The sequence below is a fragment of the Erythrolamprus reginae genome, chromosome 13 (assembly GCF_031021105.1).
Source record: "Erythrolamprus reginae isolate rEryReg1 chromosome 13, rEryReg1.hap1, whole genome shotgun sequence".
NCBI classification, from domain to species: Eukaryota; Metazoa; Chordata; class Lepidosauria; order Squamata; family Dipsadidae; genus Erythrolamprus; species Erythrolamprus reginae.
In genome coordinates, this window is record NC_091962.1 from 9,751,065 (window position 1) to 9,778,792 (window position 27,728).

A 27,728-nucleotide genomic window follows, 5' to 3' on the forward strand; every position below is an offset into this window, starting at 1 on the left:
GAGCATGAATGCAATTAATTTATGATCTTGATCATTTTATTATCATGAGTCCACTTGGAGAAGGGCGGCCTATACATTTAATTAAATTAAAATAAATAATCTGAAACAAAAGCTCTTTGGTGGCTCCCACTAAATATCTTTTTGTATTTGCATTGCAAGGAGGCTGCAAAATAGATGCAAAAAATAATTATTTGCAATTGTTGCTTAATTACAATAATTTAATCCATGGATTAAAATAAAATCAATTCTACCAAAAATCTGAAAGACTTCTTAGATTGAGGAGAAAAATATAAACATTAAAACATTTAAATTAACAACAAATATCAACCTCAAAGAAAGAAAAAAGATAGAAAGGCAATTGTGGCTAAAGAATCAAATGCCAGTATGTAAACAGAGTGGGCGGTTAGAAAAATTTGAAATTCATCATTGCTTTAATGAATTGTATGAATAGAACTCTGTTCTTTCTGTCCTCTTAAAATATTGCTTAAAAAACTGCAAAAAAAAAACCCTTTACACTGAATGTTGGTATCTTTGCTATTTGTAGTCATTAGAAAATAAAGACAAAGGTTTTTAAAAGGGGCAGAAAACAAAAAGCATTGTTTGGTTCAGAGATTCAGCAGGGATTGAACTCCTGAGGGTGTGCAGAGTGCAAGGTGAATCCCCAAGCAATTAAGTAGCAAAAAGTCAAGAGTTCCACCTCTGGGCCATAGCAGCTTGGATTATTCTTTTCTCCTTCCTTGTATCCTCTTCTCCTTCTTCTTCTTCTTCTTCTCCTCCTCCTCCTCTTCTTCTTCTTCTTCTTCTTCTTCTTCTTCTTTTCCCACCTCCTCCCTCCTCCTCTTCCCCTTCTTTCTCCTCCTCTTCTTCCTCCTCCTCCTCTTCTTCTTCCTTCACCTCTTTCCCTTCTTACTCTTCCTTCTCCTCCTCCTCTTTTTCCTTTTCCTCTTCCTCCTCCTCCTCTTCTTCCTTTTTCTCTTCTTTCTCTTCATCTTCCTCCTCTTCTTTTTCCTTTTCCTCTTCTTCCCCTCTCCTCCTCCTCCTCTTCTTCCCCTCTCCTCCTCCTCCTCCTCTTCTTCTCCCCCACCTCCTCTTCCCCTTCTTTCTCCTCTTCTTCTTTTTCTTCCTTCTCTTCTTCCTTTTCCTCTTCCTCTTTTTCCCTCTTCCTCTTCTTCCCCCTCTCCTCCTCCTCTTCTTCTTCCTCCACCTCTTTCCCTTCTTCCTTCTCCTCCTCCTCTTTTTCCTTTTCCTCTTCCTCCTCCTCTTCTTCCTTTTTCTCTTCTTTCTCTTCATCTTCCTCCTCTTCTTTTTCCTTTTCCTCTTCTTCCCCTCTCCTCCTCCTCCTCCTCCTCTTCTTCCTCCACCTCTTTCCCTTCTTCCTCTTCCTCTTCCTCCTCTTCTTCTTCTCCCCCCACCTCCCCCCACCTCCTCTTCCCCTTCTTTCTCCTCCTCTTCTTTTTCTTCCTTCTCTTCTTCCTTTCCCTCTTCCTCTTTTTCCCTCTTCCTCTTCTTCCCCCTCTCCTCCTCCTCTTCTTCTTTTCCTTTCTCCTCCTCTTCCTCCTTTCCTTTCTTCTCCTTCTTCCTCCTCTCTTTTCTCCTCCTTCCTCCTCCTCCTCCTCCTTTTTCTGCGAAAGGGCTGCTTTGAAGGAAAAGAGGTTTCTTACACACTCGGGCCGCTAGGAGTCAGTTGTGCAAAACTCAGATTAAGTCCCATAATTTGCCAACCAATTGCAGGGTTGCTTGTCATTTCAAATCCAACCGAAGTCGTTTCCCCACCAAATTTAACGTCTCTGTAAGTTTGCTAGGTCATTTTGGGGGGAGGGGGGCAGGAAGAGCGGGGGGGGGGGGCGGGGGTTTGCTGAAAAATCTGCAAGGTAAAGGTGGGAGGTGTATTTTTTTAAAAAATTAAAAATACAAATTTAGGGAGCACTCTTTCCTTTGAGAAAACATGAGGAAGAAGTCGCCTCCCAAAAACCCAGCCAGTGTCACCCCGATTAGAAGATCCACCCGCTTGCAACAGGTGAAAACGGCTGAAACGGTAAGAAATTGTTCACTCTTCAAATGTGGAGTTATCTCTCTCACACCTATGTCCTTCTCTCTCCTAGAAGTGTCATGTTTTACTTTATTTTACTTATTAAATTCCTACACTGCCGATCTCGCCTAAGTGATTGCGGTGGTTTGAAAACCTAAAACAATATGAACCTGTCACGGTGAAAAAAACATATTTATTTTTTTCCCCCTTTATATCTGTTTCATCTTTCTAAACCGTCCCTCTCCCTCAGAGAGTGGTTCTTGGTGGTGGCATACAATATAAATGTATACAATGTAATGTTAAAATATTAAAATTAATTAAAGGGATTGAACAGATGGTAGAGACGGAGAGATTAGATAAATGCAAGAGAGGATAGGCAAGTGATAGACAGACAGACAGACAGACGGATAGATGATATATTGATAGATGGAATATAGATTTACAGATATATACACAGAGAGACAGCGATAGATGAGAGACAGAAATAGAGAGATTAGATAGATAAATAGATAGGTAGGTCGGTAGGTATTTAGGTAGATAGATAGATAGATAGATAGATAGATAGATAGATAGATAGATAGATAGATTTATATACACAGAGAGAGATGAGAGAGAGAAACAGAGACAGAGAGATTAGATAGATAAATAGATATATATATATATATATATTAGATAGATAGATAGATAGATAGATAGATTTATTTATTTATTTGTTTGTTTATTTATATACACAGAGAGAGACGAGAGAGAGAAACTGAGATGGAGAGATCAGATAGATAGATAGATAGATAGATAGATAGATAGATAGATAGAGATAGATTTATATACACAGAGAGAGATGAGAGAGAAAAACAGAGACTGAGAGATTAGATAGATAGATAGATAGATAGATAGATAGATAGATAGATAGATAGATAGATGACAGTTGGATAGATAGATTGATGGATAATAGGTAGGTAGGTAGAAGGATTGATGGATGGATAGACGAATAGACAGATGATAGAGACAAATAGCATATAGTTATATATATTGGTCTTATGCTAGCCTGTGATCATAATAAAAATTTAATTTGATTTACATGACCCTGTCTTTATTTACAAAAAAGGGATCCAATAAATGTTAAATAGAGAGAGAGATGAGAGATAGATGAGAGAAAGAGAGAGGGATGGAAAGGAAGGAAGAAAGAAAGAAAGAAAGAAGGAAGGAAGGAAAGAAAGAAGGAAGGAAAGAAAGAAAGAAGAAAAGAAAGGAAATAAATAATATAGTTTTACACATATACGTGTGGCTTCATACTAGCCTGGGATCTAATAAAAACTTAATTCGATCCGTCTTTATTTACAAAACCCTACTATCTGTTGGACAGCTCCCTTTGGCCCACTCTAAGCCAGGCTAAATCCACATTCCTCCCCATGCAGCCTAACTAAATTCTGCTTTTTCTTGATGCTCTGGGTCAGTTCCTGGTTGCCATCTTCGTGGTTTCTCCACTTTTCAGGCTGGATTTTTCCAGCTCTTCCTTTCCTGAAGTGTCGGAAGCATTAAAAATGGAAATATTTACTCTGATTCACTAAGGGGGAATAGTTGGTGAAGTGGATGGAAGTTGCTAAGTTGACTAAATTGGCTTTTTTAAAAATGATTAAAGTAAAGACAATACCTGTTTTTTATTGCTGCCTGGAAATACGTTCTAAAGAGATAACAGGCAGTCCTCCATTTACAACCCCAAAATTTATCTCGCTGAGAGAGTCAGTTGGTTAAATAAGTTGGTTAAATAAGTTTTGGATAGTCAGTTGGTTAAATAAGTTTTCCCCTAATTTTATAACTTTTCTTAAGTGAGTTGCTACACGGAATATGGCTCCCCCATTGACTTTGCTTGTGTCAGAAGCTCTCAAAAGAGGATCACGTGATCCCCGACCACCACTACTGTCATAAATCAAGAATCCATTGCCGAGCATCCAAAAATTTTGATCATGTCACCCGCGAAGATGATGCAAAGTTTGAAAAACGGTCGTAAGTCACTTTTTTCAGTGGCGCCAACAACTTCGAACGGTCACTAAGCGAACTGTTGTACTATCCGACTTAGGTATGTTCGCCGCCTAGGATTATTAATTTTTTAAAAATTCAGATTTAAAAAAATTAAAAATGCCATAGGGAGAGTGGCGGCGAATTCTTTTCGGCGGATTTGGCAGCTGGTTTCATTATGGAGGGCGTCCATTTTAGTTCCTTGTTTTTTCTTCCTTGTATTGTTGTGATGTTGTTTATAGCGTTTCCCTGGGGTTTTAATTTTTTTTTTAAAAAAAAATTGTTCTTCTTTCCGGCGGTTTTGATGTGTGCGTGTGTGTGTTTTTTGTTTTTTTTTAAAGCCTGCTTTCAAAGCTTCTCTGCAAATGGCAGTTCTCAGAAAGGACAGAATAATCTTGTCTTTGTAGGCTACTTGTATTTTCTTTCTTTCTTTCTTTCTTTCTTTCTTTCTTTCTTTCTTTCTTTCTTTATTTATTTATTTATTTATTTATTTAGTCCAATACACAATGAGGGTTTTATTGTGTGTGCGCATGTGTGTGTGTATATATATATATATATATATATATCAAATGTTTTTAGCTGAAATTTTTTTAAATGAAGGGAGACTAGGATGGTACCATTTCGGCCTTGTTCTGGCCTCATCAGCTAGCCACACCCTTACTGGGATTCGATCTGGCAGCTTCTGCCTTGTAAGGCAGAGAATTAACAGTTGAGCCACCAGACCTGATCCCTACCAGCTCTGTACCAGGGAGGGGCTATATGGTTTTTTTAATGTCGGATCACCCTGGTATATTGAAGGGACGTCACAGCTCCTTTTTGCCTCTAGGCCCAACCCAGGACCATTTCAAGGCAGTTAATTTATTCATAGCCGACAACTATATTCATTTTGATTATAGTTTTGATACATACAGAATATTTTGATTATACATTTTGATACATACAGAATATAGTTGTCTGCTATGAATAAATTAACTGCCTTGAAATGGTCCTGGGTTGGGCCTAGAGGCAAAAAGGAGCTGTGACGTTCCTTCAATACACCAGGGTGATTCGGCACAAAAATATGTAACCCTTCCCTGGTGCAGAGCTGAAGGGATTGGATACTGTAGCCTAGAGGATAATTCTCTGCCTTACAAGGCAAAGGTTGCAGGTTCAAGTCCCAGTGAGGGTATGGCTAGCTGATGAGGCCAAAATAAGGCTGAAATAGATCTATCCTAGTCTCCCTTAATTTTCAAATTCAGCAAAAAAACAAACAAACATGTGACATATATATATATACACAGAGAGAAATACATGATGAAGGTTATAGAGGAGATACTCATAGTAAAATATATCTATGAAAGAATAGAAAAGAAGATATAGTAATGGTCTAATGTTGTTTTTTTAAAAAAGCAGAACCCAAAGACAAAAATAACAATTTGATTCAGCGTGAAACTGGCTTGGAGCTATATTTTGAGTGTCGCGTCGACGTTAGAAGCCAAAATGCTAATTTTGCTTGCAGATAAATTCGATTTTTTGGGAGTAGAAAATTCAGAAATGAGCGAGGCACATTTGGGTGATTTTGGGGGTTAAGCATCATTGGACAGGCTGGTTAAACGACCCATCTCTCTTTCCAAAGAGCTTTTAATTTTAATATCTCGGCGGTTGTTTGTGGTGTGTGCAGAGAAAAAGAGAGAAAGAGAGGTGCCTTTGCTGCTGCTATCTCTGCAGCTGTAGAAACATCTGTGTCCTCGGTTTTGCCGAGGGAAACTCCCCAGCAAGCGACATGAACACAAGTTGGTCTTAGGAAGTGGACCAGCTGACCCGCCATGGCAGCAGGGTGATTTTAAACAAAACAAAACAAAAGCCAAGTTAGCTGAAAACTTTTTAACTTTACGAAAACTATTTTTATATATACACTGCTCAAAAAAAATAAAGGGAGCACTTAGACAACACAATATAACTCCAAGTAAATCAAACTTCTGTGAAATCAAACTGTCCACTTGTTGTGGTTAGCTCTGGCCCAGCTCCTGCCCCAAGGACTGTGGATGTGGGGGAGACATCCACATGCTGCAGGCCTGTTTTGCCCCCGGTGGAATCTGATGATGAAGGCTCCTCTGACCAAGAAGACATGAGTGACAGGGAGGAGGAGAGTGGGGCAGACAGCTCAGAAGGAGATCAAGTATCTAGCTCCTCCTTGGATTCAGAGCAAGAGTCAATGATGCAGCCACACATGCGGAGAGCGATGCATAAGCAACAACAAGTGAGAGATTATTATCAAAGAAAATGAGGCCACCTGTGGTTGGGTGGGGCTGTGGTCATTAGTGAGGCTGCTATAAATAGCAGCCTCTGGGTTTGGCCATTCTGGAGGATTATCTGATCGTTGTGTTTCGTGACTGCTTTACTGACTTTGACTTTTTGTGTGCTGATTTTTCCCTGCTTGGAAACTAAACCAGAGCAAAGTGTGTTTCACTTTGTGAAAGAAGAAGGACTGTGAATTGCCTCACAGCTGCAAGCTAAGTATCACAGGACTGATAAGGGACTTGTATAAATTACCAGTTTGTTTGGAGACAAGTGCTCTTTGCTATACCAAAAGAGGGCTTGGTTTAAGTGAATTTTCATTATAAAGAACATTGTTTTGAATTTTCAAACGTGTGTGTGTCTGAAATTTGTATCTGTTAATTTTTGGGAGGAGTCTACCAGAGAGCCCGACAGAACACCACTTAGGAAGCAACACAGATTGACAATCAATTTCACTGGCTGTTGTGCACATTCAACTTTGTACAGAACAAAGTATTCAATGAGAATATTTCATTCATTCAGATGTAGGATGGGTTCTTTGAGGGTTTCCTTTATTTTTTTTTGAGCAGTATATTTATATATTAATCGAACGGTACAGCAATATAGCTGCTTTTTCTATGCGGTAGGAATGAAGAATAATGTTGAAGGACTATATGCCTTCTTCATTGTATATTGGAGGATCCTCCTTTCTTTGCTCAATAGATCTATCTCCATCTCTATCTGCCTATCCATGTCCATTTCTCCATCTCTTATCTTCACAAATCCCAGCGGCTGGTTAGGTCCCACAGAGTTGGCCTTCTCCAGGTCCTGTCGACTAAACAATGCCGGCTGGCGGGACCCAGGGGAAGAGACTTCTCTGTGGTGGCTCCGACCCTCTGGAACCAGCTCCCCCCAGAGATTAGGATTGCCCCCACGCTCCTTGCCTTTCGTAAATTCCTTAAAACCCACCTCTGTCATCAGGCATGGGGGAACTGAGACATCTCCCCCTTGCCCATGTAGTTTTTGTGTATGATATGATTGTGTGTTATGTTTTTATATATTGGGGTTTTTTAGACTTTTTAATGTAAAATTGTTGTTTTTATATTTTAAATATTAGATTTGTTACCATGTATTGTTTTTTATCACTGTTGTGAGCCGCCCCGAGTCTACAGAGAGGAGCGGCATACAAATCTAATAAATAATAATAATAATAATCTCCCCATCTCTCTATCTCTATGTTCGTATCCATGAAGAGATGGACATGAACATAGAGATAGAGTGATGGGGAGATGAAGAGATGGAGATGGACAAAGAGGGAGGTGGAGAGATGAAGATGAAGAGATGGACATGCAGATAAAGATCATCTCTATCTTTCCATCCCTAGCTCCATGTCTATATGCATAACCATCTCCATCACCCCATTTCTCCATCTCTACCTGCATGTATATGTCCATCTCTTCATCTTCATCTCTCCACCTCTCTCTTTGTCCATCTCCATCTCTTCATCTCCCCATCACTCTATCTCTATGTTCATGTCCATCTCTTCATCTCTATGTTTATCTCTCCTTCTGTCCCCATGTTCATCTCTCCATCATTATCTTTCTCCAACTCTTCATCTTCCCATTTTTCCATCTCTATCTGCACGTCCATATCCATTTTCATTGCCCCCTCTCTCTATCTCTATGTTCATGTCCATCTGTCCATCTCAATCTCCATCTCCCTCTCTACCTCTCCATCTCTACCTCCAGGTCCATTACCATCACCGTCTCTCCATCTTCTAATTTCTCCATCTTTATCTGCATGTCCATCTCTTCATCTTCATCTCTCCACCTCTCTCTTTGTCCATCTCCATCTCTTCATCTCCCCATCCCATTCTCTATGTTCATGTCCATCTCTTCATCTTCATCTCCCTATTTCTCCTTTTTCCCATCTGTCCTTCCGTATCTAACTCTCCGTATCCGAAGTACCTGTAGGCAGCAGACCATTTATCACATGGATTGTATTCAATAGTCCATTTGCTTGGCCTACTCTTCCCAACGCTTCCTTTCTCATTTGTGAAAGGGCCTTTGAACATTTTATTACCTGGAAGGAAAAAAAGAATTGTGAACCTGTTGTAAAGGATCTCTGGGTCATCTTCATTCTTATGAAGATTGACTAGGGACGGTTATGGTGCCAAGCCAAGCATGACCGTTGTGTGTATTTGTATATATCTGTGAGTGTTGTGTATCTCTCTCTGTAGGTGTATTTCTACACAGGAAGTGTAGATGCACCACCCAGTGGAAAACACTTCCTCAATTTCCTGGCACAGTTTTCTAACGATGTGAGTGTCGCTTCATTTCTGATTAAAAACACTTCTATGATTTGTGAACCACAACCCAGAATGAACCACGATACCCCAGAAGTCGGGCTGATGACATCCTGCAGCCCCGAGAAAGCATCAAAGCTTACAAGAAGCAAGTAGATCTCACCAAGGGCCGAGTAGATCCACAAGAAAGTCCTTCAGAACCAGAAGCTCAGCTGGACCTTGGGCAACGAGCAGAGAAAGTCTTAGTAAGTGTTGAGTTCATCCTACTTCAGAGATGTTTGGCGTAACTTTCGTTCCAAGATAGGGGACGACGGTAGGAAGAGCTGGTTGATTCCTGATCTGGAACCCCTTCCCTTCTCCAAATTAAGGATCAGGCTTTATTCGATGGATAAGACACACAAAATTAATCTTGGGCTACGGGAAGGATCTTGAGCAAGTTGGCATCCTGCTTCCCCTTTTCAAAGGGTGACAACCACAAAACGACAAACAGGGATCAAAAATTCTCAGGCTAGGTTGAACCATTATGGAAACAGAATAGGATAGGAGAGTAGAGTAGAGTTGAATTTAGAATAGAGTGGAACAGAATTGAGTAGAGTAGAGTAGAATAGAATTTAGAATAGAGTAGAATTAAAATTAGAATACAATTCAGAATGGAATAGAAGTAGAACAGAATTGGGTAGAGTAGGGTAGATTGGAATAGAGTAGAACAGTATAGAGTAGAGTAGACTAGAGTAGAATTTGGAATAGAGTAGTAGAGTAGAGGAGTAGAATAGAGTAGAATAGAATTTAGAATAGAGTAGAATAGAATTTAGAATAGAGTAGAATTAGAATACAATTCAGAATAGAACAGAATTAGTAGAACAGTAGAACAGAGTAGAGTAGATTGGAGTAGAGTAGAACAGTATAGAGTAGAGTAGATTAGAGTAGAGTAGAATTTGGAATAGAGTAGTAAAGTAGAGTAGTAGAATAGAATTTAGAATAGAGTAAAATTAGAATTAGAATACAATTCAGAATAAAATAGAAAAAATAGAATAGAATTTAGAATAGAATAGAATAGAATTTAGAATAGAATAGAATTTAGAATAGAATAGAATTTAGAATAGAATAGAATAGAATAGAATTTAGAATAGAATAGAATTTAGAATAGAATAGAATAGAATTTAGAATAGAATAGAATAGAATTTAGAATAGAATAGAATAGAATTTAGAATAGAATAGAATAGAATTTAGAATAGAATAGAATAGAATTTAGAATAGAATAGAATAGAATTTAGAATAGAATGGGCTAGGCTAGGAGGCTAGGATAACAGAGCTGGAAGAGACCTTGGAGGTCTTCTAGTCCAACCCCCTGCTTAGGCAGGAAACCCTACAGTAGGGTCTCCTGCTTGGGGTGGTGTGGGGGTTGGACTAGATGACCTTCAAGCTCCCTTCCAACTCTGTCAGACGTTCGTTCGGTTGTATCTTGGGTGCAGACGCCCTGTTTGGGTCGTTCTTGAAATGTGAAAAACGCTTGCGAGGTCCCACCAAAGACAATTCGTCCCATTTTCCTTTATAGCCCTCTTTTGTGAGGCTGAGGAGATTGGAGTTGAAGGAGGACCCTTGCCCACATCCAGAGAGAGGGAAGGAGGTAACGGAGTTCAAGCATAAGGCCTGGCGAAGATCCAAGTTCGTTTGTGTCACGTTTCTGAAAGACACGATGATGGCACCATGTTGTATCTCCTCCATTTGGACACACTTAGAAATTAGGATAAATTAAAACCACCCCCTCGCAAAAACGTAATCAGACAGATCCAAAATTGGTTGGAACTTTGTTTATTAGCATTTAAAAAAAAAATTAAAATCTGAAGATCACATCGAAACCAGAATTTGTCTTGCTCACCAAGATGTGGTTTTGCCTGATTTTACCTTTAAAAAAAAATAGCTTTGGTTGTTAAGTAAATTGCTGTGGTCATTAAGTAGATCCAACATCCTCCGTTGACTTTGCTTGTCCTTCGAATTTTGGAGAGGGAGAAGGAGGGAGTTTGCTTGCGTTTTCTTTGGAAGAGCGACTTCCAACTTTGATTCGCAGCCGATCATTTAGATGGGGATAGAGTCTTCCCTCGATTTTCGCGGGTTCAAACTTCGCGAAACGTCTATACCACGGTGTTAAAAAAATATTAATTAAAAAATACTTCGTGGGTTTTTTCCCTATACCACGGTTTTCCCCGCCCGATGCCGCCATATGTCATCACCAAACTTCCGTCTGCCTTTAATATTTTTTTAAATAATCTTTAATAAATAAACATGGTGAGTAATAATCTAAATGGTTGCTAAGGGAATGGGAAATTGTAATTTAGGGGTTTAAAGTGTTAAGGGAAGGCTTGGGATACTGTTCATAGCCAAAAATAGTGTATTTACTTCCGCATCTTTGCTTTGCGGAAATTCGACTCTCGCGGGCGGTCTTGGAACGCATCCCCCGCGAAAATCAAGGGAACGCTGTGTTTGGGCCTTAAACCAGTTTCCTAAAATAGGGGACGAATCAGTCTTTTCAGTAAGCAAATGGGTTAAAACTGGACTTTCCTCCAAGCAGAATTAAGAGTTTGTGGACAACCCAGGCTATTACCATATTTTTCGGAATATAAGACGCACCCTTTCCCCGGCCTAAAAGCGGGTGGAAATGTCGGTGCGTCTTATACACCAAATACAGTGATCCCCCGCTCGTTGCGAGGGTTCCGTTCCAGGAGACCCCGCAACGAGCGGGTTTTCGCGAAGTAGCGATGCGGAAGTAAAAACACCGTCTGCGCATGTGCAGACAGTGTTTTTACTCCCACAGCGCTAGCGAGGAGCCGAAGATTGGGGGCGGGGCGGCTGTTTGCCGCCGGCATGGAGGGCTTCCTAGCAGCCCCCCAAACCCGGGTTGGGGGTCCGGGGGGCGCTGGCTCTCGGCGCTTTTGAGCTGAGTCCGGAAGCGAATTCGCTTCCGGACTCAGCTCAAAAGCGCCGATAGCAAGCGGCAAGGAACGGCTTGTCTCGGCGCTTTCGAGCTGACCGGACTCAGCTCGAAAGCGCCGAGACAAGCCGTTCCTTGCCGCTTGCTATCGGCGGTTTTGAGCTGAGTCCGGAAGCGAATTCGCTTCCGGACTCAGCTCAAAACCGGCGATACCAAGCGGCAAGGAACGGCTTGTCTCGGCGCTTTCGAGCTGACAGCTCGAAAGCGCCGAGACAAGCCGTTCCTTGCCGCTTGCTATCGGCGCTTTTGAGCTGAGTCCGGGAGCGAATTCGCTCCCGGACTCAGCTCAAAAGCGGCGAGAATGAACGGCGTGGGCGGGCGAAGGGCGGGCGGCAGCGAGGAGTTTGCGTGGGCGGTGGGGAAACTCCTCGCTGACGCCAGCAAGAGGGGGAAGACCCAGGGAAGCCGCTGCCATCTACGCATGCGTGCCCGGCACGCATGCGTAGATGGTATTTTTGACTTCCGGGTTGAAAAATAGCGAAGTACCCTGTTCGCAATGGTTGGGGACGCAATAAACGGGGGATCACTGTACAGCCATTTTTGGCCTCCCAAAGCCCCGCTCCCATATTCTATTTTTTTTTTTACAAAAACAGGCCCATTTTTTGCAAAAATGGGGAGCGCACACAGTTTGGGAGCCAAATTTGCGCAGAAGCGAAATTTCACTCAGGCGCGCCCGCCTGTTTTTCCTGCGCCTTATACACTGGTGCGTCTTATAGTCTGAAAAATACGATAAGTGGATTCCGAGTCATAATTATGATTTGACTGAAAAATTAGACCAGTTTTGGGCCTCTTTCGGAAACCGTGGTTTGCAAGCTACCTCTGTGGGTTTACCCAACCCAACCCCAATAATTTTGAGGACCGTATCTCAGCTACGTTCTTGGTCATGGGTGATAGTGTGGTGGTTGGTTGGAGGAAGTCTAGCCATCTCTATTTTCCCTCGCTCCATAGTTAGACACCCCGGATATCCAATGGGAAGTGGAGAAGGATCAAGAGTCTCGGCTTCAGGGGTTTGATACCTCAGAACCACAAAGTGATAAGGTTGGACATCTGGAAGAGATAACGACACCCAGCCTGCGAAGACCATTTGAGACCCGGAGGGAGTCAAGGCAGGAGCCTTGGGCCGAAATCACCCCAAGAATCAAGGTACCCCCAATGAAGAAGATGGAGACCACGAAGTTGCCAACTAAAGTTTTATCAGCCAAAGAAGTCCGACAGAAATTTTTCCAGGTATATTATGGGTTCTTTTCCGTCTTGAATTATATAATCTTCAAACTGTCAGTGGCAATATTTCCAAATCTGGGGAAAAAAAGATCTGATGGGGAGACCCCACAAAGATGGGTTATATGGGTGATAGTAATCACAATTTCCCATATTAAAAAAATAAAATAAAATGGACGAATGTGTGGAATACTGATGGATTAATTCACAAACCTATTGCAAACACGACTGGCTGGAGATTTCTGGGAATTGAAGCCCACCCGTTTTTAAACGTGCTGGATGGGGAATTCTGGGAGTTGGAATTCCCCCATTTGGAATAGAATAGAATTTTATTGGCCAAGTGTGATTGGAGACACAAGGAATTTGTCTTGGGCGTCCCACCACACTTTCCCAATAAAATTCTATTCTATTCTATTCTATTCTATTCTAAATGGGTGAATTCCAACTCCCAGAATTTTAAAGCATGCTGGCTGGGGAATTCTAGGAGTTGGAATCCACCTGTTTAGAATAGAATAGAGTAGAATTTTATTGGCCAAGTGTGATTGGAGACACAAGGAATTTATCTTGTACTTCCCATCACACTTTTCCAATAGAATTCTATTCTAATCTACTCTACTCTACTCTACTCTACTCGGGTGGATTCCAACTCCCAGAATTTTAAAGCATTCTGGCTGGGGAATTCTGGGAGTTGAAGTCCACCCCTTTTAAAGCATTTGGACTGGAGAATTCTGGGAGTTGGAATCCACCCGTTTAGAATAGAATAGAATAGAATAGACCTTTAATGGCCAAGTGTGATTGGAGACTATTCTATTCTATTCTATTCTATTCTATTCTATCCTACCCTACCCTACCCTACCCTACTCTACCCTACCTTACCCTACCTTACCCTATCCTACCCTACGGTACCCTACCTTACCCTACCTTACCCTACCCTACTCTACCCTACCCTACCTTACCCTACCTTACCCTACCCTACCCTACTCTACCCTACCCTACCTTACCCTACCTTACCCTACCCTACTCTACTCTACCCTACCTTACCCTACCCTACCTTACCCTACCCTGTAGTCTATTCCAAACGGGTGGATTTCAACTCTCAGAATTTTAAAGCATTCCGGCTGGGGAATTCTGGGAGTTGAAATCCATCCCCCCCTCCCCCACTTAAAGCATGATGGCTGGGGAATTCTGGGAGTCGAAGTCCACCCATCTTCAAGGGATCGACTTTGAAAAAACACCCTCCTAAGTCAACCTCTCTCCTTTCCTCCGTAGCGAACGTACTATTGGTCTTCTCTCTTCTTCCTCCTCTTCTTCCTCTTCTTGAGCCTCACCTGCTGGCTCGTGTGGAGGCACGGAGTCCTCACCACCGTCATGTTCGGAAACGGCTCTTTAATGTGGAAAAGATTCCCAACGCTGCTGTGGAAAGAAGCAGAAGAATGCAGCGCGCAGTGCAGGCAAGTCCTCCGCATTTATTTTTGTAGGCCCAGAAAACCTCTTCCAGGTGTGGATTCCCAAGTCTGGGTCAATTCCATTGTCTGCTGACCACCTCGGTTTTCACTCTCCCTTCTCTCGTTCCTAGGCTGGTCCTTCTGGAGAGCATCCCAGACACCTTACGCTATCCGTCTTCGAGCCCTCGAAATCCCACCACGTATGACGGATGGATGGATCTCCTCGCGGAAGCCAACAGCGTGGTAGAAATTGGGGCTTTCTACTTTACTCTCCGGGACTCTGATTTACAAATAGAAGATTCTTCGTCGAAGCAGGTCAGTTGGTCGCTGGGGACAACGGAGGTATTGCGTTTCCCCCAAAAATACAACCCACACTGAAAGTAAGGCCTACCCATACCACCACATGTGGTGGGAATGCCCCAAAGCACGTAAATTTTGGAGCAAAGTAAAACAATGGCTGGAGGAAATATTAATGTTCAAAATAGAATTAAAACCTGAAGTCTTTCTGTTGGGTATTAAAGGAACAATATACTCTGCTCACACAAAATAAAGGGAACACTTAAACAACATAATATGTTTGTTTGTTTGTTTGTTTGTTTATTATTATTACTTATTACTTATTTATTAATCGGATTTGTATGCCGCCCCTCTCCGTAGACTCGGGGCGGCTCACAGCAATAATAATACAATGTAAACAAATCTAATATTTAAGTTAATTTAAAAAACCCAAATTTAGAAACCAGTCATACACACCATGTATAAATTTTATAAACCTAGGGGGAGAGAAAGTGTCAATTCCCCCATGCCTGACGACAGAGGTGGGTTTTAAGGAGCTTACGAAAGGCAAGGAGGGTGGGGGCAACTCTGATATTTACTAACTTAGTTATTTATTTGTTTGTTTGTTTGTTTATTTATTAGATTTGTATGCCGCCCCTCTCCGAAGACTCGGGGCGGCTCACAACAGTAATAAAAACAATATAGCAGTGGAACAAATCTAATATTAAAAAACATATAAAACCCTATCATTATATTAAAAAAACAAAACCAAACAGCACATTCATACCAAACATAAAACAAAGTATAAAAAAGCCTTGGGGAAAGGTGTCTCAACTCCCCCGTGCCTGGCGGTATAAGTGAGTCTTAAGTAGTTTACGAAAGGCAGGGAAGGTGGGGGCAGTTCTAATCTCCGGCAGGAGTTGGTTCCTGAGGTCCAGGGCCGCCACAGAGAAGGCTCTTCCCCTGGGGCCCACCAAACGACATTGTTTAGTCGACGGGACCTGGAAAAGGCCAACTCAACTCAAAGTATAGAGCCACGGGTGGCACAGTGGATAGAATGCAGTACCGCACGCCACTAAAACTGACCGTAGATCTGTAGGTTAGCGGTTCAAATCTCATCACCGGCTCAAGGTTGACTCAGCCTTCCATCCTTCTGAGGTGGATAAAATGGGGACCCGGATTAAGTTTAAATTTTTAAGCTTAAGTTTAATCAGATTTGTATGCCGCCCCTCTCCGCAGACTCGGGGCGGCTCACAGCAATAGCAATACAATGTAAGACAAATCCAATATTTAAATTGGGGGCAATAGGCTGGCTCTGTTAAAAAGTGCTATTGCTCACATGCTATTGTGCCCTTTTTTAAAAGGGCACTATATATAAATGATTATTATTATTATTATTGTTGTTGTTGTTGTTGTTGTTAAGAACCTAAGAAGAGCCCTGCTGAATCAGGCCAAAGCCCATCGAGTCCAGCATTCTGTGTCACACAGTGGCCCACCAATTGTCCATGGGGATCTTGAGCAGAAAGAGAAGGCAAGACCCTCCCTTTCCCTTGACCCCCATCAAGTGGTACTCAAGGGAACCCTGCCAGCCTCAACCAAAATAGAGGCGGCACTTGGACATATGTTTCAATAACCATCTATATGTTTGGCATCCATGAATCTGTCTAATCCTGCCTTGAAGCTATCAAGGCTGACAGCTGTCACGACCTCTTCTGGGAGGGAATTCCATCAACCAAGGACCCTCTGGGTGAAGAATGATTTGTCCTCACTTTCTTACCTATGAGCTTTAGGGAGGGCCCCCTTGTCCTAGTATTGTGGGATCGAGAAAATAATTTTTCTCTATCCACCTTTTCTATCCCATGAATGATTTTATACACTTCGATCAAGTCACCCCTTCAACGCCGTCTTTCAAGGCTGAAGGGACCAAGGCGTTGTAACCTGGTATCATAAGGGAGCTGTTGTTGTTGTTGTTGTTGTTGTTATTGTTATTGTTGTTGTTGTTGTTATTATTATTATTATGGTATGTTTGTGTGTATGCTTGCTTTTAATAATGGGTTTTTTAGTGTTTTTTAAATTATTAGATTTGTTCTTACATTGTCTTTGTTATTGTTGTGAGCCGCCCTGAGACTATGGAGAGGGGCGGCATACAAATCTAATAAATAATAATAATAATAATAATAATAATAATAATAATAATAATAATAATAATATGTAAATCAAACTTCTGTGAAATCAAACTGTCCACTTAGGAAGCAACACCAATTGACAATCAATTCCACCTGCTGTCATGCACATTTAACTTTGTACAGAACAAAGTATTCAAGGAGAATATTTCATTCATGCAGATCTAGGATGGGTTCTTGGAGGGTTCCCTTTATTTATTTTTTTTGAGCAGTATATTTAATGTTACACATTTTGACCGCTGCAAGATTCGAGCTGCCTGAATGAATGGCATAATGTCAGTATGGGCTCGGCTTGTGTCTCTCCTCAGGGCCTGGAGGTGTTCAATATGCTGCGTAGTTTGCCTTCCCGGGGTGTAAAACTGAAGATTGCGGTGAATAGCCCTCAGTCGTCCCAAGAAGACACGGATGAACTGGCCCGTGACGGTAATGTATCTGTTGGGAGATAGCAGGATAAAAAGAGTTGGAAGGGACTTTGGAGGTCTTGTAGTCCAGCCCGTTGCTCAGGCAAGAAACCCCATCCCATTTTTCACAAATGCTTTGCAATCTTTTTTCCTTTAAAAAAAAAACCTATTTGTTGGAGAAGGAAGAAAGGAAGGAAGGAGGGAGGGAGGGAGGGAGGAAGGAAGGAAGGAGGGAAGGAAGGAAGGATGGGGGGAGGGAGGGAAGGAAGGAAGGAAGGAGGGAAGGAAGGAAGGAGGGAGGGAAGGAGGTAAGGAAAGAAGGAAGGAAGGAAAAGAGAATTGAGGGAAGGAAGGGAGAAAGAAAAGGAAGGAAGGAAGGAGAAAGGAAAAAAGGAAAGAAGGAAGGAAAAAAGAAAAAAGAAAAAGAAAGAAAAAGCAAGAAAAGAAACCCAAGTTTACTACAGTTGTGCAAGAGGCTTGCCCTTAAGAAAATTCACAAAATACACCTACCGGTAGTTTGTAAGGAAATTTGATCCGTATTGTAGCCACTTCGTTCACCCGGGAAGCTAGAATAATAAGTTTTTCAAAAATCGGAAAGAATTCACGATGGATTGTGGATGGACATAGAAGACTGATGGCAGAAAAAGACCTCCTGGTTCATCTAGTCTGCCCTTGTACTATTTCCTGTATTTTATCTTAGGATGGATCTATGTTTACCCCAGGCATGTTTAAATTCAGTTCCTGTGGATTGACCAACCACGTCTGCTGGAAGTTTGTTCCAAGCATCTACGACTCTTTCAGTCAAATAATATTTTCCCACGTTGGTTCTGATCTTTCCCCCAACTAACCTCAGATTGTGCTCGTGATTCGAGGATTTACCTTAGTATGATATGAATAAAAACATCAAGTAACCAAGTTGGGAAAATGGAAAGAAATCAGCTTCTTCATTGGATGGCTTTTGCCAAAATATTGGCATTTGTTTCTGGGTTTTGCTAAAACTGCATTCGCAAGCTGAGCCTGGCTGAACAATTTATTTATTTATTTATTGGATTTGTATGCCGCCCCTCTCCGGAGACTCGGAGCGGCTAACAGCAACAATAAAACTGTGTACAATAGTAATCTAATACTAAAAATGATTAAAAACGCATTAATATAAAAACCAAACATACATACTATACATACATACCATGCATAGAATTGTAAAGGCCTAGGGGGAAAGAGGATCTCAATTCCCCCATGCCTGGCGGCAGAGGTGGGTTTTAAGTAGCTTACGAAAGGCAAGGAGGGCGGGGGCAATTCTAATCTCTGGGGGGAGTTGGTTCCAGAGGGCCGGGGCCGCCACAGAGAAGGCTCTTCCCCTGGGTCCCGCCAAGCGACATTGTTTAGTTATTATGGCGTTCGCTTAAGGCACCAGTGCAACATGGGTCGCAAAATTAAGGCAGTCGCCGATTTACGATGGGCAAAACCACCCACAACCGTAATGTACTGGCTCCGGGACAGTCGTTACTCGAGGACTGCTAGATATAAAAATGCCAAGTATTAAGGATCAAAATTGGCCTATAATTTTGAATGTATTTATTCCTGTTTTCTTTGGGAACTAAAACTTGTTTACCTCTCGCTCTCCAGGCGCAGACGTGCGGTATGTGAATATGAAGGAATTGACAGGTGGGATCGTACACACCAAATTGTGGGTCGTGGATCAAAAACACCTCTACATTGGCAGTGCCAACATGGACTGGCGTTCCCTTACTCAGGTATCACTTTTAGGGCAGGTGTGAAAAGAGGCACAGGTACTCCTGAACTGATTGGCTATTTTTTTTCCCCCTGGGTAAAAGTTTTTTAAATTTTTCTCTACTTTTAAACAGTACAATATCGTATACCTTCAACCTTCAATACAATACAATGAATTTACATTTATATTCGGTATTTATCATCCAACAATATAAAACATAGAAACATAGAAGCATAGAAGACTGACGGCAGAAAAAGACCTCATGGTCCATCTAGTCTGCCCTTATTCTATTTCCTATATTTTATCTTACAATGGATATATGTTTATCCCAGGCATGTTTAAATTCAGTGACTGTGGATTTACCAACCACGTCTGCTGGAAGTTTGTTCCAAGGATCTACTACTCTTTCAGTAAAATAATATTTTCTCATGTTGCTTTTGATCTTTCCCCCAACTAACTTCAGATTGTGTCCCCTTGTTCTTGTGTTCACTTTCCTAGTAAAAACACTTCCCTCCTGGACCTTATTTAACCCTTTAACATATTTAAATGTTTCGATCATGTCCCCCCTCCTTTACTTTTATCACCTGGAAAACTTTCATATAAACTTTTCAATATCGTTATACAAACTTACAAAACTATTTGCTATTACATCTCATCTACTGTATTTCACTTATCTATTAAATGTTATTACATTTAGGCCAAAGGGGTGATTTTCAAATGTCACACACCCTTATTTACCTCTTAAAAATGTCTTTACCCTTATCATATACTAATTGCTCTTCAAATAGAAAAGGCTATTTAATCTTAAATGTTAATTACCCATACTTTATCACCAAAATCTTACAAGATATTATCATAACCATATCATTCCCAAGGAAAGAAAATCACTTAAATCTACTTATTTTCTATCATTACCTATCAACACCATTGGTTTAATAAACCCTTATTCAGTTCTTAATGGAAATACGTATAGTATACAGTTATCAATCCACCTAATCAGTATAAATTTCTTTTATCTAATAAACTTTTAATAAAATAATACCACCTCTTCTATCATTTGGCTATTTTTGGATCAAAGAAAATGACTTCTGCTCAAAAGCAAACATGGTTTCTTCAAATGCTAAAATGTTTAATGAGATAGATGGAATATTGGTTTGTTTTTTTCCCAATGGGGATCCGTGCCCTTGTGTGGATCTGTAATCCCCCCTGCCAGGAATCCACTCTTATTGCCGAGTTTCTTTTGGAGATCACAGCTGTGGAAGAAGTCAATCTGGGGAATCTTCTGGCGAGATGCTCACAAATTATTTCATCTGCCCTTTAGGTGAAGGAGCTGGGAATTGCGCTCTACAATTGTAGCTGCCTAGCTCAGGATCTGCACCGGATCTTTGCCATGTACCGGATCTTGGGCAAAGAGGGAGCCTCGTTGCCCACCACTTGGCCCAGGGATCTGGCGGCTAAATCCAGCCTGGAGGAACCTCGGAAGATCCAACTCAACGGGGTAGATGCCCAGGTCTACATTTCCGTAAGTCTGGGTGTTTTTGTGTGTGTGTGGTTTTGTGTGGTCCAACAATGGTTTAAGATCTTACAGATTTTAAGATCTCTCTGGGGGGAGTTGATTCTAGAGGGCTGGGGCCCCCACAGAGAAGGCTCTTCCCCTTGCGACATTTTCTAGTTGACGGGACCTGGAGAAGGCTGACATTCAGGATTTTTTTCCGCCAAGGTCACCTGTTTGGAGCCAGGTGGCCTCGGAAGAAGGAGCAGGTAGAACTCCGGCCTCTGTGGTTCACGGTTTATAATAATTCTGTTATTTTTGACTCCAGAGCTCCCCGTTGGCTCTGTGCTCTACCGGAAGGACGTCTGACCTCACCGCTATTCTAAGCACGATTCAAGACGCTCAAACATTCATCTATATTTCCGTGATGGATTACGTGCCTCAATGTTTATACTGCAAGTCGAAAAGGTGATCTAATTTCCTTCTTTCTCTCCCTCCCTCCTTTCCTTCTTTCTTTCTCTCTCTCTTTCTTTCCTTCTTTCTTTCCTTCCTTACCTCCCTCTATCCCTCCCTTCTCCCTTTTTCCCTCTTTTTTCCTTCCTTCCTCCCTTCTCCCTTTTTCTCTTTCTTTCCTTCTTTCCTTCTTTCTCTCTCTCTTTCTTTCTTTCCTTCCTTCTTTCCTTACCTCCATCTATCCCTCCCTTCTCCCTTTTTCCCTCTTTCTTTCCTTCCTTCCTCCCTTCCCCCTTTTTCTCTCTCTTTCTTTCCTTCTTTCCTTCTTTCTTTCTTTCTCTCTTTCTTTCTTTCCTTCTTTTTTTCTATCCTTCCTTCCTTCTTTCCTTACCTCCATCTATCCCTTCCTTCTCCCCTTTTCCCTCTTTCCTTCCTTCCTTCTCCTCTCTCTTTCTTTCTTTTTCTTTCTTTCTCCCTCCTTCTCTCTCTCTCTCCCTTTGTCTCTCTCTCTTTCTTTCTTTCTCTTTCTTTCCCTTCTCCTTGTTTTTCTTTCTCCATTTTCCATAATGTACAAACCCAAACAATTTTAAAAATATTTAGACAAATTAAAAAATATAAAAGTGTAACAACCCAAGAATTTAAAAAAATCACCTAATATCATATATATAATTACCTGGCAGGTGCCCCATGGAATGAATGAATGCATATACTGTATATAAATGTTGATAGTTTGAAGATGGGTGGACTTCAACTCCCAGAAATCAGACCACTTGGGGAATTCTGGGAGTTGAAGCCCACCCATCTTAAAGATGCTGGCTGGGGAATGCTGGGTGTTGAAGTCCCTACACCATTATTTTCCCGAGTTTATTGTGAGTGGCTCTAGTTACAGAGCCTGGCTGACCTATGCTGTGCCTCTTCTCTGTCTTATCATCTTTTCTTAACGACCCCATAATCCCTTGAGGAATGGAATCTGGACAACTGATTGGAACTGACTGTTCTACTGGCCCATTGCCCTCCCTGTTGCCACTGTGGAGTTTTGTTCAGCAGATATATTCTCAGAGGGAGAAATATCTGCCTCTACCTAGGATCGAACTCACAGCCTCCTGATTGTGAGGCCAGAGCTCCACCTCTAGGCTATGGTACCACTCCCCTCTTCGCCTTCTTATACCCCAGTAAATTAGGGAGGTGTGTGTCTGATCCCCTTCAAAATCTTATTTGGACTTTTTGACTTTAAAAACGCTTTGGCCTCCCTTAGATAAGGGATACTGGGAATATTATTATTATTATTATTATTATTATTATTATTATTATTATTATTATGTCAATACAACACAGCGAACGAGATCACTATGCTGGATTTCGTATTTCTTCACCAGTCGGGCGCTTCCCAAGCACCTAGGACTGCGTGATCTAGCGGCGAATTATGTTTGCCGATCCCAGTAAAGCGGCCTTTTGCAATTGACAGATGGAGATTTTGTCAATTCCGATGGTTTTCAAATGTCCGCTGAGATCCTTTGGCCCTGCGCCCAGCGTGCCAAGGACCACTGGGACCACTTTCACGGGCTTCTGCCAGAGTCGTTGCAGCTCGATTTTTAGGTCTTCGTATTTCACTAATTTCTCTAGCTGCTTCTCCTCAATTCTGCTGTCTCCTGGGATTGCGATGTCGATGATCCATACTTTCTTTTTCTCCACAATCAGGATGTCTGGTGTGTTATACTTCAGAATTCGGTCAGTCTGAAGTCGGAAGTCCCACAGTAGTTTTGTTTGCTCATTTTCAACCACTTTTTCGGGCTTATGATCCCAATAATAATAATAATTATTATTATTATAATTATAATTATAATTATTATTATTATTATTATTATTATTATTATTATTATTATTATTTAGATTGGTATGCTGCCCCTCTCCGAAGAGCGGCTCACAAGAATGCAAAACACAAATCCAATAATTAAAACAGTAGAACAATTAAAAATCCCTTGATTAAGAAACACTCACGCAATCCAAACAAAACCATACATAAAACGGGAACGGCCCAGGGGAATCAATTTCCCCATGCCTGGCGGCAAAGGTGGGTTTTTAGGAGTTTGCGAAAGGCAAGGAGGGGGGTGGCAGTCCTAATCTCCGGGGGGGAGATGATTCCAGAAGGTTGGGGCCGCCACGGAGAAGGCTCTTCCCCTGGGTCCCATCTCCATCGAGGTCACTTCCACTAATCCTCTGCACCCGTTTCGCTTCCCTAGGCTGTGGCCCGTGATTGATGACGCGCTACGGAGCGCAGCCTGCGATAATGGCGTGACGGTGCGCCTCCTCATCAGCTGTTGGAAGCACTCGAGACAAACCATGTTTGTCTTCCTGGAATCGCTCGCGGTTCTGAGAAGGAGGCCTCTCCAGTGCCCCATTGAAGTGGTGAGTCTTTCCGAACATTTTTCTAGTAATTAGCAACAGCTTCATAGCGGTTTACAGAATCAGCCTCTTGCCCCCAACAATCTGGGTCCTCATTTACCGATCGTGGAAGGAGGGAAGGATGAGTCAACCTTGAGCCTACTGAGATTCGAACTGTCAAACTGCTGGCAGCTGGTGATCAGCAGTGCTGCACTCTAACCACTGCGCCACCGAGGCTCTTAAAGTATAAAATGGTGGAACGACTGGGGAGAGAGAAAGAGAGGGAGGGAGGGAAAGAGAGAGAGAGGGGAAAAGGGAGATGAAGACAGAGAGAGAGAGAAAGGGAGAGAGGGAAAGAGAGAAAGAAGGAGAGAAAGAGAGAGATAAAGAGAGGGAGAGACAGAGGGAGGGAAAGAGAGAAGAAGAGGCACAAAGGAAGAGGGACACAGAGAGAGGAGGACAGAGGGAGAGAGAGAGGGAAAGAGGGAGGAAGGGAGGAAGAGAGGGAGAGAGAGGGAAAGAGAGAAAGGAAGAGGGACTGAGGGAGAGACAGAGAGAGTGAAAGAGTGAAAGAGTGAGAGACAGAGAGAGGAGGAGGGAGAGAAAGAGAGGGAGAGAGAAAGAGGGAGGAAGAGAGGAAGAGAGAGGAGGAAAGAGAGACAAAGAGAAAGAGGGAGGGAGGGGGAGACAGAGGGAGATATAGAGAGAGGGAAAGAGGGAGGAAGAGGGGGAGAGATGGAAAGAGAGAAAGGGAAAGGAAGCGGGACTGAGGGAGAGACAGAGAGAGTGAAAGAGGGAGAGACAGAGGAAGAGAGCGAGAGAGAGGGAAAGAGAAAGAAAGGAAGAGGGACAGAGGGAGACATAGGGAGATATAGAGAGGGGGAAAGAGGGAGAGAAAGAGGGAGAGAGAGAGAGAGAGAGAAAGGAAGAGAGACAGGAACATATGAGGACAGAGCGGGAGACAGAGAGAGGGAGGGAGGAAAAAAGAGGGAAAGAGAGGAAGAAAGACTTAGGGACAGAGAGAGGGCTAAGGAAGAGAGAGAGAGAGGGAGAGAAAGAGAGAGGGGAGGAGAGAGAGGGAGGGAGAAAGGGAGAGAGAGAGAGAGAGAGAGAGAGAGGGAAAGATAGATATGCATTTAATTATTTGTTTTTTTCCTTTTCAGAAACTCTTTGTAGTTCCCACCGGAGAGAGAAAAATTCCTTACGCCCATGTGAACCACAACAAGTACATGGTGACAGACCGAGTTGCTTACGTCGGTAAGTTGCTCACCTTGAATTTAACTCACAGAGTAATGAGAGATGGAAGGGACCCGGGAGGTCTTCTAGCCCAACCCCTGCTCAAAGCATCTGAGCTTTGCCGCATTTTACGCCCTTTCTCGCCACCCTCACTAAGGAAACCACTGCCGTGGTTTTTTTTAAAGCTAATAACACAACGGCTAAGTGAACCAATTTTACTGTGCGTGTTTCGCCTTTGTTGTCACGTCGCACAGCAAACGGGGATCGTGTGACCCGCTCTGGGACTCTGCCACCGTCCCAAAATAGGAAGCAGTTGGCAGGCGCCCAAAATTTCGATCCCGTAATCCTGCCGATGCGTCGTGGTGAAAAACGGCCCGTTAGGCCGAAGCCATCGTTTGAGTTGGAGACTTTGGCCTGCCACAAATAGAATAATACTGTGGGAATTGGGGACGGGTGGTTGCATGAGAAGGAACAGTACTAGCCCCAACACATTCCTTCCAGAGATTCAAGGTCATCTTTTGTTCAGCACCAGCCGGAAGTAGAGGGGAGGATCGTGGACGTTAAGATAAACCATTGAAGTGTGGACTCTCCACGGAGCGCTGCAAACGTCCTACGAAACGTATTTTCTTCTTTTGATTTCTCCCCGCTGCAGGAACGTCTAACTGGTCCGAAGATTATTTCCTAAACACCGCCGGAGTCGCGCTGATCGTCAACCAGAGCGACGTCGGGCCCGAGAAATACACCTTGCGGCAACAGCTGGTGGATGTTTTCCTTCGAGATTGGGAATCTGAGTACACCCTCCCGCTCGAAAAGCACTCGGAATGCGTGGAGAAATGAAGAGAGCGAAGGGGTCTCGCCTAAAGAACCGGCCGTAAGGCCAGGCTCGGTCTGTTTCTCGGTTCTGTGGTGTGGATGCCCTTGGCGTGTCCCCCAAAGGTGCTTTTGTTTTTTCGTAAGAGGCTCTCGGTCTGCTTTTAGGAAAATGCCATGCGGCTGTTGCGTTCTTCACATAGTGCCTCTCCCCCAGCTCCCCCGGGGTTCGCCATCTCTCGTGGGAACAGGGGAGGAGAAGCTATTGATGATCCTCATTCTGGGTTCTGAGAAGCTCCAGGAGATGAAGGACCGAATTAGGGACTGATAATCAGGGAGAAAAATCTTATCTATGTGGTCACTAAGAGTGGACAATTTGAGGGACCTTCCTCCCTCCTTCATCAATCCATTCATCGATTCATTAATCTGTCCATCCATTGATCCCATCCATCCATCCTTCGTCCATTCACCATACATTCATCCATTATCCATCAATCGATCCATCCACCCTCCATTATCTGTCTATCTTGCTATCTACCTATCTAGCTATCTATCTTCTACCTACCTTCCTACCTATCATCCATCCATCTAGCCATCTGTATGTTTGTCCATCCATCCATCCATTACCCATCATCTATCCATCTATCAATCTGTATATGTCTATCCATCCATCCATCCATCCATCCATCCATCCATCCATCCATCCAATTCAAATAAGTATTAAAACAAGTATTCAAATTTTAAATAATAGTATTCAAAATTCACTGGGAATCTATAGTGTATCTATGATCAGGGGTGGTTTGCTCAGGACTGTGTTGTGCATTTGTGTGTGCTTTGCGCATACGCAACAATAAAAAAAATAGCTTCTGTGCCTGCGCTGAAGCAAAATCAAAGATGGCAGTGGCCACAGAGACACCAACAGAACCGGCTCCATGATGTTATCACCGAGTTACTAACAGAACCGGTTAGAACCGGTAGGAACCCCCCTCTGACTATGATCCTTCAGGTGCCCATTGGCTAAGGGTGAAGAATTCTGAAAGCCTATAAAGAGTGGGAAATACTGCCCAATTTGTTTCCCAAGGATTGAAATCCTGCTCTCTTTCCCCCCCTGAAAATATATTCTTTAAATTATCTATTTCCTTTTGAAACTTGAAAGAGCACATCTGGTTTACTGCTCTGAAAAATTGTGTCATGTTGCAACCTGCACAGAACAACCTGCCTACATCTGGGTTGCAGTAATCAACATGGTCACAAGAGGGCCGCAAAGTAATCCAGTGGTTTTAAAAACCTCTCTGTGCTGACCTCTGGTGGCTGTCTCTGATTCCTGCGCTCTCGAAATGATAATCCGTTTTTATTTCTTCAGACCAACCTACAGTGGTACCTCTGCTTACGAACTTAATTCGTTCCATGACCAGGTTCTTAAGTAGAAAAGTTTGTAAGAAGAAGCAATTTTCCCCATAGGAATCAATGTAAAAGCAAATAATGTGTGCGACTGGGGAAACCACAGGGAGGGTGGAGGCCCTGTTTCCTCCCAGAAGATTCCTAGAGAGGCCCCACGGACGCTTCTCCCTACCTTTTCCGGTTGTTTCCTCCCAGGAGATTCCTAGAGAGGCCCCATTTAGGCTTCTCTCTGCCTTTTATTGCCGTTTCCTCCCAGGAGATTCCTAGAGAGGCCCCATGAAGGCTTCTCTCTGCCTTTTATTGCCGTTTCCTCCCAGAAGATTCCTAGAGAGGCCCAACGGAGGCTTCTCCCTGCCTTTTCTGGTTACAGTTTCGGAAGCTCAGGTTTGTAAGTGGAAAATGGTTCTTGAGAAGAGGCAAAAAAAGTCTTGAACACCTGATTCTTATCTAGAAAAGTTTGTAAGTAGAGGCGTTCTTAGGTAGAGGTACCACTGTAGTTGCCGATTATGGTCATAAGATGTACCGCCGCTGTATTTTGAAATTTCTCTTTTGGAAACTCAGGGATTGTGTTATATAGATGGGGAATTACATGCCTTAATCCGAGTGTGCTATAAGCAATTTGAAACGATGTAGCTTGGCAGAGTTTATTTTTGATAAATCAATTTTTTTTAATAATAAAGAAGTTTGTTGTTTACCTGTACCTTTTGGTATCCCTCTTAACTTAACTCAGAGCCATTGGTTATGATTATTATTGCTGCTTTTGGCATCCAGTTCACCAAGTAATTCTGCCTGGGTTTGGTATTGAATTTTGCTTACCAGGTCCTTCTGATAAATCTACAATTATGATAATACTATAGCTAATAACTAATAAAATGCAAGGTTATATTTTCAATGACGGTATTACAGGAGGTCCCCAAATGCTCCATCTCAACTTTCACGAGACTTCAAATTCTTCATAGAATCACAGACTTAAAAATGTTTCATTTAAAAAAAAAAACACCTTAAAATGTATATATACAAAACAAAGAGAAAACTAAAATCTAAAAAGCAGCGCACTTGTACCTTGTATACAAGTAAAAGAATAACAGAATAACAGAGTCCGAA

General features: G+C 42.4%; 1 protein-coding gene across 2 annotated transcripts; it reads left to right on the forward strand.

Moving 5' to 3' along the window:
- The first annotated feature begins 1,737 nt into the window (after nucleotides 1–1,737).
- LOC139175241 (5'-3' exonuclease PLD3-like) lies at nucleotides 1,738–27,322 on the forward strand. 2 transcript variants are annotated; one of them, XM_070766237.1, is made up of 14 exons: nucleotides 1,738–1,789; nucleotides 1,921–2,035; nucleotides 8,681–8,851; nucleotides 10,162–10,233; nucleotides 12,544–12,822; nucleotides 14,083–14,264; nucleotides 14,390–14,573; nucleotides 17,026–17,140; nucleotides 18,745–18,872; nucleotides 20,172–20,372; nucleotides 20,671–20,810; nucleotides 23,036–23,201; nucleotides 24,341–24,434; nucleotides 25,066–27,322. In XM_070766237.1, exons 2-14 carry the CDS (start codon nucleotides 1,946–1,948, stop codon nucleotides 25,248–25,250), a joined length of 2,007 nt encoding a protein of 668 aa, XP_070622338.1. In that variant the 5' UTR covers nucleotides 1,738–1,789; nucleotides 1,921–1,945; the 3' UTR covers nucleotides 25,251–27,322. The 2 variants fall into 2 exon arrangements, with proteins under 2 accessions (XP_070622338.1, XP_070622339.1); XM_070766238.1 differs by lacking the exons at nucleotides 1,738–1,789; nucleotides 10,162–10,233 and having other exon boundaries at nucleotides 1,807–2,035.
- The last annotated feature ends 406 nt before the right edge of the window (nucleotides 27,323–27,728 follow it).